Source organism: Sander lucioperca, chromosome 1 (genome assembly GCF_008315115.2).
Source record: "Sander lucioperca isolate FBNREF2018 chromosome 1, SLUC_FBN_1.2, whole genome shotgun sequence".
NCBI lineage: Eukaryota > Metazoa > Chordata > Actinopteri > Perciformes > Percidae > Sander > Sander lucioperca.
The window spans coordinates 47669245-47679244 of NC_050173.1; the positions used below are offsets into that span (position 1 = coordinate 47669245).

At 45.3% G+C, this 10000-nt stretch overlaps 1 protein-coding gene and 1 long non-coding RNA gene across 3 annotated transcripts in view; both read right to left on the minus strand.

Annotated features, from left to right (window-relative positions):
* Positions 1 to 10000, minus strand: part of LOC118495801 — a 542497-nt gene that overhangs the window by 182600 nt on the left and 349897 nt on the right. The window lies entirely within an intron of this gene.
* si:rp71-1d10.5 (transmembrane protein 216) overlaps positions 4569 to 10000 on the minus strand; it is a 7279-nt gene continuing 1847 nt past the window's right edge. The window contains exons 3-6 of one of the 2 annotated variants that reach the window (XM_031317242.2): positions 9924 to 10000; positions 7348 to 7440; positions 5385 to 5586; positions 4569 to 4710 (exon numbers count right to left, since the gene is read on the minus strand). The exon at positions 9924 to 10000 is cut by the window's right edge and continues 17 nt beyond it. In XM_031317242.2, coding sequence (XP_031173102.1) covers positions 4695 to 4710; positions 5385 to 5586; positions 7348 to 7440; positions 9924 to 10000 — 388 coding nt within the window. In that variant the 3' untranslated portion in view covers positions 4569 to 4694. Of the gene's footprint in view, positions 4711 to 5380; positions 5587 to 7347; positions 7441 to 9923 lie in introns of those variants that run through there. The other variant, XM_031317243.2, reaches the window with a different exon arrangement.

Below are 10000 nucleotides of genomic sequence, written 5' to 3' on the forward strand. Positions count from 1 at the left end.
CGGGAATTAACAGGAATATGTTTAATGTTGCCTGTTATAATACTGTTAGTCTATAACAGGGAACCTAAATGTAGTTGGAAAACCCATTTTGCAGCATAATCTTGGTTTAAACATCCTGATTTAATGTAACTTCAGTTGAATGTCCTCCCTATATTCATCAATGACCATACGCGGAGTTTGCGTAATTGGGTAATTGCATTATTTCATGGCATGACCAGATATTTTATAAATATTTAAATAACACAAAACAACTAAATGGTGGTAGGTAATACATCTGATTTCATATTTTTTCAGGGCTCTGGCTCTCACCTGAGACTATTGTTGACGCATATGCAGGACGCAAAAAACTAAAATTACTGTTGCACTAGTCTGGACATCTTACCGTGCCAACGTTGTAAATGCCATGTATATACATTTGCTGTCAACTTACTAATTGATTGCGTGTTTTGTGTAGATTTGGACTTTTATACGTTTTTATTCCACATTGTTTAAACGGTGAAGTGGATCTACTGATCGCTGTGGATTACTTTTTTTCCGTGTCATTGGATTACGGCAAAATACAGATCTTTTTTCTTAACGTGTCTTAACGTTTTATGGTGGGACTGCGCTTGGTTTCTGTGTTTGGAGATCATCTCAACAGACTGGAGGTCCAACACTGATTGGTCACCGTTACATTTTAGTTGAATTTAAGCGTCGGGGCGTCGGGGCGTCCCGCCACCGTCTGTCTATTGCGTTCCCAGACAGCCGTGCTGTGATTGGATTTCATAAGGGCGAGTTGTTAAATTGTCTCTCTCTCTCTCTTCCCTGTTTCTCTCTCCCTCTCTTCTCTCACTTTATATGTCTTTCCTCTTCCTCTAACCCTTCCTCTCTTTCTTCTTCCCCCTCTTCCATATTTATCTCCTCCATCTTCCTCTTCCTCTTATCCAACCTCATGTCTTCGTCTCTCTCTTCTTCCTCTCTTTCTTTCCTCCATCTCTTCCCTGTTTTTGCCCCTCTCCTCTCTCACTTTTCATCTCTCTCTCTCTCCCTCTCTCTCTCTCTCCCTCCTTCTCCCTCCCTCTCTCTCTCCCTCTCTCTCCCTCCCTCTCCCTCCCTCCCTCTCTCTCTCTCTCACTCTCCCTCTGTCTCCCTCTCCCTCCCTCCTTCTCCCTCCCTCTCTCTCCCTCCTTCTCCCTCCCTCTCTCTCCCTCTGTCTCTCTCTCTCCTTCTCCCTCCCTCTCTCTCCCTCTGTCTCTCTCCCTCCCTGTCTCTCTCTCTCTCTCCCCCCCCGTCTGTCTGTCTGTCTGTCTGTCTGTCTGTCTGTCTGTCTGTCTGTCTGTCTCCGTCTCCCTCTCGCTCTCTCTCTCTGCCGTTTCTTCCGACATTTGTCAACGTTTTTGTCTTTTTTTCCGAGTTCTTTTTTGATAGATGTTTTTGTCTCTTCTTTTAAATCCATGCAGACATGTCCCCCCCCCCGGACGGAAACAGACAGACGGACAGAGATGGACGGACGGACGGACGGACAGACAGAGACGGACGGACGGACGGACAGACAAACAGACAGACCGAGAGACGGACAGACAGACGGACGGACGGACGGACGGACGGACGGACGGACAGAGACGGACGGACGGACAGACAGACAAACAGACAGACAGACAGACAGACGGACAGACAGACAGAGACAGACGGACGGACAGACAGACGGACAGACAGACAGACGGACAGACGGACAGACGGACGGACAGACAGACGGACAGACGGACAGACGGACAGACGGACGGACAGACGGACAGACGGACAGACGGACAGACGGACGGACAGACGGACAGACAGACGGACAGACAGTGTAGTGGAAGTTTTTCTTGTTAGCAGCAGGAGTGCGTATCTAAAACACCAGATGAAACAAATAAGGACGATTTGAGGATTAAACCAAAGTTTTTGGTCTTTGAGTATTTATTTACATTTGCAAATGCAGGAAGCACACGGTTCACAAAAGGCACGCAGCTCTGGTGTGAAAGGTCTCTTCAACAAATAACAAAAAGCACACAGTATATATGCGTCTCCAGTGAGATAGAAAGACATGCCCCCCCTCTTTCTAAACATGACTCAACATTTCTTACAATCAAACATAGTCAGACATTCAGGAGCCACCTCACTTCTTCCCCTCTGTACCACTTTCTACCCCAAAGTTTAGACATCCCGTTTATCTAAACTATGTGAGAAGTCTCAACTATTCACGGAGAAATAACAGATAGTTTAGGGTGACCTTATAGTCCCTATCTGTTCAGCGGACACATTACGTTCCCAGACTTTGTGGCTCCTACTTTCAACATGTGAGAATAAGAAAAACTCACTTTCAGCATTGTGAGACAAAGTAAAACAGAAATAAGACAAGAATATAAAGAATCATGCTTAAATATAATTTTGCCATTACAACAGACGGACAGACACACACACACAGACAGACACACACACAGACAGACGGACACACAGACAGATAGACAGACGCACTGTGGAGCTGAAGCTGCCGTTATGACAGAGGCCGCTGCTCAACAAAGTGGCACAATTTAATTTGTTGCAGGAGCTGCACGGCTGCGATAGACTCAGTAATGAAACCTCTCAGCTTTAAGTTCTGTCTACTTTATATTCACAAAGAGAAACGAGCGAGGCAGCCATTGTGGAGACATGCAAATACACTGATCTTTTTAATACGAGCTGCACCCAATTGGATGCAGACTTTGACAAGCAGAACAAACGCCCGCGAGCACAAACACATGCAGGTCAGGAGAAGTGGCGCCCGATGGCCGAGACCTTTCTTTATCCTCTTTTCAACGCTGGCAGTCACATTCTGCCTGTTCGCTTACTGTTAAATTAGTCATCTGAGATTAGAGACGGCTTAAGGAAGAAAAGTTGTCCCTCAAAAGTTGATAAAGCTTTTGCAACTTTATGTAAATAGGCTTCTGAACATATGCAGAAATAACGAGTGGGGTAGTTCGTCTTTGTTGGGAAAGTCTTGGACGCTCTGTCAGAGATGAGGACTGGAGTTTAAGACTTGGACTCGCACACACACTGAGGGCCAGATGTACTAACGCTTTTGCGCCCACTTCAGGTGTATTTGTTACGCAACGTGCGTGTAAAAACATGGTGAGGTATGTACAAACAGGCCGCACTGAGGTGAAAACGCAGACTGCCTGTCGCGGGAACTGAAAATTAAATTGCGCTTTTCCAAATCGCAAAAGCTACAACACACACAAATTCACCCTAATCTACAAAATAAATTGTATAGAACTACTTCCATGTCCCTGTTCTGCAGGTATTCCACAAAGTTGGAAGTGCGCCCTCGTTTAGAAGAAGTCTCCTGACTAATCCTGCCTTGTACTACTGAAGTTGGAGAAACAGCTAGCTAGCTCATGTAGTCCTTACCTAGCTACTGAGCATGTGATCTTACCTAGCTACTGAGCATGTGATCTTACCTAGCTACTGAGCATGTGATCTTACCTAGCTACTGATCATGTGCGACTGCCAACAAAGATGTTCCAGCAGTGAGAGGTCTCACTCTGTAGCTAAAACAGAGACCTGAACACAGGGTGAAAAGAGGAGCTGCAGCAATGTGCAGTACAACAACAATATGGTGTTTTTTGAAAATTAAACCATGTAAACCTATTCTGATAGAACCTCTAAATACAATTATGAACCTGAAAATGAGCAGAATATGGGGACTTTAAAGCTTTTTAACACCATTAAAGCTGTTTCTTAGCCGAATTCCTCTCTGCATGTTTCTCTATTTTAGGATCTCCGTTTGATAAACGTCTGATTTAAAGGTGGGAAGTTATCCAACATTTTCCATGTTCATCCATTAAAGACACATTCTGATTTATTCCATCTTGGGTCATGTTTACATAACTTCATCCATCATCATCATTCGTAACAAGAAAACATCTTTTTCTATCAGGCTACATTTACATACTACATTTTGGTATAAGAAGGAATGTCTTCTGCTATGTTTCCCCCTCTCATTCCCCCTGCTCTGGCGTTTCCCCCTCTCATTCCCCCTGCTCTGGCATTTCCCCCTCTCATTCCCCCTGCTCTGGCGTTCCCCCCCCTCATTCCCCCTGCTCTGGCGTTTCCCCCTCTCATTCCCCCTGCTCTGGCGTTTCCCCCTCTCATTCCCCCTGCTCTGGCGTTTCCCCCTCTCATTCCCCCTGCTCTAATGTTTCCTCCTCTCATTCCCCCTGCTCTGGCATTTCCCCCCTCTCATTCCCCCTACTCTGGCGTTCCCCCCTGCTCTAGTGTTTCCCCCTCTCATTCCCCCTGCTCTGACGTTTCCCCCTCTCATTCCCCCTGCTCTGGTGTTTCCCCCTCTCATTCCCTCTGCTCTGACGTTTCCCCCTCTCATTCCCCCTGCTCTGGTGTTTCCCCCTCTCATTCCCCCTGCTCTGGTGTTTCCCCCTCTCATTCCCCCTGCTCTGGCGTTCTCACTTTTGGCTCAAAACTCAAACGCTTAAAAACCAAAACGTAGCGCTGGAGATGTAGCCTCAGGGTGGGTACATTCAAAGTACAAACAGTTTGTATAAAACCAACAGTGAAAAATTAATCTAACAGATTTACATTTTAATAGGAAAATAGACAATGTGGTATTTACAAAGTGGCATCTGAAGAAAGCTCTGTGCTGCTCTCTCTGTGGTTCAGGTGAAGCCAACCTTCTTTCTCCGTCAGCACACTTTGGACCTATGAGGAAAGGGACAAAGTATGAACTTGAATATTTCCAGCTTCCGTTGAACTGAGAACCCCCAGACTGTGTCTCAAACCGCCTACTTGCCAACCCAGTCTCACAGCAGTTCTTGTAAATGTCACGTTATTTTTTAATCTATTGATACGTGTTCACGGGGACGTTTTTCTCGTTTTTTACGTGGTGGCCAGCACGAAATACCCTACGAGGAAAGGATGCCTCACACGCCGGGAGACGGACGAAAAGGACGCCTCATACACGCCGGGAGACGGACGAAAAGGACGCCTCATACACGCCGGGAGAGGGACGAAAAGGACGCCTCATACACGCCGGGAGACGGCCGAGAGACGGATGAAAAGGATGCCTCACACGCCGGGAGACGGACGAAAAGGAAGTGGTCAGTGACCATTAGCAGTGGACTACAGCAGGAAGTGGTCAGTGGACATTAGCAGTGGGACTACAGCAGGAAGTGGTCAGTGGACATTAGCAGTGGACTACAGCAGGAAGTGGTCAGTGACCATTAGCAGTGGACTACAGCAGGAAGTGGTCAGTGACCATTAGCAGTGGACTACAGCAGGAAGTGGTCAGTGACCATTAGCAGTGGACTGACGGAAGTACTCGGTTTGAGACACAGCCCCAGAAGCAGAAGAAGCGCTGCAGGATGTCAGCTCACCTGGAGAAGGCCGATACGGAGAACAACCCGAGCAGGAACTCGAGGGCGTAGAAGCAGAGCAGCACGGCGTTGAGAATGAACTCGAGGCGCAGGACGAAGGTCTGCAGAAGCAGGAAGTAGACGGCCAGCGCCGTGCACGGACACAGGACGAAGAGCGCCGCCGCCGAGGCCAGAGAGCGCTCGCACAGGTTCCCCTTCCAACCTGAACACGGACACGACACACAAAGGTCAGTCACCTCTGCCTAGGAGCTCCCCGGCTGCTGGTTATGCTTTCTGAATATGAAAACTAACTTCCACGGTATAAATACATCCACACTAGGGCTAGGCAATATATCAATATATCTTAAATTTTGGATATCGTAATATAACATTATGGGCTCTATTTTAATGATCTCAGCGCATGGCGTGAAGCGCCTGGTGCAGGTGTGTTTAGGGCGTGTCCAAATCACCTCCTCCACAAACACCTCCCTGTAAGACCAGCACACCCAGAATGCACCTGAACACACCTCCCTGTAAGACCAGCACGCCCAGAATGCACCTGAACACACCTCCCTGTAAGACCAGCACGCCCAGAATGCACCTGAACACACCTCCCTGTAAGACCAGCACGCCCAGAATGCACCTGAACACACCTCCCTGTAAGACCAGCACACCCAGAATGCACCTGAACACACCTCCCTGTAAGACCAGCACGCCCAGAATGCACCTGAACACACCTCCCTGTAAGACCAGCACGCCCAGAATGCACCTGAACACACCTCCCTGTAAGACCAGCACCACCAGAATGCACCTGAACACACCTCCCTGTAAGACCAGCACGCCCAGAATGCACCTGAACACACCTCCCTGTAAGACCAGCACGCCCAGAATGCACCTGAACACACCTCCCTGTAAGACCAGCACGTCCAGAATGCACCTGAACACACCTCCCTGTAAGACCAGCACGCCCAGAATGCACCTGAACACACCTCCCTGTAAGACCAGCACGTCCAGAATGCACCTGAACACACCTCCCTGTAAGACCAGCACGTCCAGAATGCACCTGAACACACCTCCCTGTAAGACCAGCACGCCCATGGACATGAACTGTATTAAATGAGGCTGCATTACAGTAAAGTGATGTAATTTTCTGAACTCACCAGACTATTCTCGCAGTTCTATTATTTGCCTTTATTGTGACTGAAAAATGCCTCATCATTCTACACCCAATTTCAATCCCTAAGGAGTAAGTGAGCCAATCAGCACACAGCATGCTTCTACCAAGATCTAATCGAAGTCACGGTATTGGTCTTGAACATTTTGAACGCTACCCAGCCCTATTTATCACCAGTCCCTCCAGAAAAACGCGATTATGTAATCACATAATTCAATGCATAATCAGCCAAAGTCTGCATAGTTATGCGGGGGGGCGCATTTTTTCAAATACGCCGCACTTTCGGGGGCTTGCATGATTTCATAATCCCCGCATTTTCGTTGCAAAAAAGTCACACATATCTTAGCAGAAAGTTGGAAAATGTTGCGTTTACGTCACACAAGAGCAGCCATTTTCCCCTGTTGCCATGGGAACGTTATGAAGTGACGTAATTACGCGACGTGAACGTCATCGAAAAGCTGCAAACCCCGCGATGAAACCACAGTTTTTGTTCCCGCAATTTCATCGCATAAAATTGCATAAATATCCCGCATATTCCATCACATTTTTTAAGAAAACGTGACGCATAATTAAGGATTTTTGCCCAAAACAATCACAAAAAAACTTTTTTTCTGGAAGGACTGTATCACTAATAGTATGTAGCATAATACAATTGTCTGAGTTTGTTCAGACTCTGCTGCTTATTGTCATGTACTGGACAGCTGAAATAATCAAAATGTAGATTTGTGCCAATAATGTGCATCCTCATTTAATACAGTTAATGTATTGTACAGTCATGGTGTTTGTGTTTTTGGTGTCTCACTTTCTCACCGTAAAAGATCCGGAGAGTCTCCAGCCCGAGGAAGAGCACCAGCAGCACCACATCCAGAACCAGATTATCTGACGGGTAGGGCAGTAAAATCCCTGCACACAAGAGAGAGAGAGAGAGTTGATCTGTCAGCACATGAAAACAGCTGTATGCAGGGACAGAACAACGCAGACGCACACCGTTTCCTCATCGTATCGTAATCATTTGACCAACTGAGACTAGGGTTGCACAATATTGACAAAATGTGATATTGGGATATCGATATTAATTTCTTTAATTTATTTTTAAACATATGTAAAATTACAAAAGTTACGGGAAAACGCATCAAAAATAGATTCATAAGAAATTAAACAAGTTTTCTTACAACGCAAAGTTTATTTCAACTGACTTGTCATATTGGACTGGTCCAACATGATTGGTTCAGCACGCCCAGAATGCACCTGAACACACCTCCCTGTAAGACCAGCACGCCCAGAATGCACCTGAACACACCTCCCTGTAAGACCAGCACGCCCAGAATGCACCTGAACACACCTCCCTGTAAGACCAGCACGCCCAGAATGCACCTGAACACACCTCCCTGTAAGACCAGCACGCCCAGAATACACCTGAACACACCTCCCTGTAAGACCAGCACGCATTAATTTAAACAAGTTTTCTTACAACGCAAAGTTTATTTCAACTGACTTGTCATATTGGACTGGTCCAACATGATTGGTTCCATTTAGTCGTCTCTATCTATTTCTTCACTCACACTGTCACTCTGTCAAAATATGCACACATGTCACGTGGTACGCTCCATAGGGTTTGTCACGTAGTGGCCCCGTGCGCTGACGTGCACTAACATGTGCACGTGGCACGGTAACTGGCCAATGAAATGATGATCATTATAGCGTTTTAAGCTCTAAATCAAACACAACTAAGCCCCACAGCCAACAGACGGGATGCAGCGCTGCACAAAATAAAATAAATATTGCATACTTTCGATATATTGCGATAACGATATTGAGTCGATATATCTTGCACCCCTAATTGAGACATGAGTTGGCACTTAAATGAAGTTCTTGGACCTGCCTGAAGGCTCTGTTACACTGTTATACACTTTACTGTGTCTCAACGTTGAATGTACTCTAACTATGCACTTTGTTTTGTAGTTTGTGGCCCATGTTGATTTTGCTTTAATGAATAAAAATACTAGAGATGCACCGATTACAACTTTCTAGGCCGATTCTGATTTCTGATTTTCTTTGAGTTAGGCCAGCCGACAGCACACACAAATATTTATTTTCTATCTTTTCTTTAATAGAACATGTGTTGAACAGATAATGGATCACTATAAATAGAACTATATAAATTACTCCTGGTGTGGGACATTCACACACATCTAAAGTGCAATGTTAGAACCATTTCCTTCTTTTCACATCCAATATCCAACAAAAGAAATGTGATTTAGGTTTTTGGTGTCGTCCCTCCACGCCCTACTTTCTCCTTGCAGGTGTTGCATATTGTAAACTTGTTATCTTCTGCACACACGCTGAAGAATTCCCAAACAGCTGACATGTTGCAGGTTAATTCACCAGGTTCCTACATGTGGAGAATAGCGCCGACACGAGCTTCACACCGCGAGCGGGTACGCACGACACACGGCGGAGAAGTTGAGAGAAAGGAGAAAGAGAGCGTGCTGTGGCGTCCGTGCTGTGGCGTCCGTGTGTGTGTGCGTCCTTGAGAACTGTAACTGGTATAACTTATGTTGTCAGTTAATTGGAGCGTTGACCGTCATGAAATCACCATATGTCAGACTGACCTGCCGGTCGCCGGCCATGGCCGAGCACGTGAAAACCGGCCAATTCTGGTCACCGGCCGGTCTATCGGTGCAGCTCTAAAAAAAACTGAAATTGTTCCTAATGTTTGAAACTTCATTTTTTTGTGAAACCAGGAACACTGAAGGTGACTCTACTTCAATTTTTGTTTGTTTAACCCTGGTGTTGTCTCCCCGTCGACCATGATGCAACTTTTTGTTTTTCTGGGTCAAAATGTTCCAACGTTTTAGTCGTCTTTTTCTACACTTTTTTCAAAGTTTCTGTCAATATTTTTCTGGGCTTTTTTAACGGGTTTTTTTTTTTTTTAAAGCTTTTCCCATGTTTTTGTCAGTTTTCCTGACATTTTTTTTCTGCTTTTTTAAAAAAAAAATATCCTGCTTTTTTGAAGAAAAAAAATCTGCTTTTTTGACATTTATTTTCTGCTTTTGACATTTTTTCTGTTTTTTTGACTTTTTTTTTTCTGCTTTTGACATTTTTTGTGCTTTTCTGACTTTTTTGACTTTTTTTTCTGCTTTTTTGACTTTTTTTTTCTGCTTTTTTGACTTTTTTTTCTGCTTTTTTGACTTTTTTCTGCTTTTTTGACTTTTTTTTCCTACGTTTTTCAACGTTCTATTATCAATTTTCCTTTACATGCTATTTAATCGAATAAAACACCCAAATTCAATCAAAGTAGTGAACTGCTTCAGACTGGTTGGCTGCTTTAGAAAGTTTCCTCATGTTGTGAAGACGTTGTATGTGACGTGATCCAGGCGACAGACCTTTATAGATGAACATCAGGATCTCTGCCAGGTAGAAGGCAGCAAAGTACCAGCTGTTGAGGTAGAAGAGGAGCTGC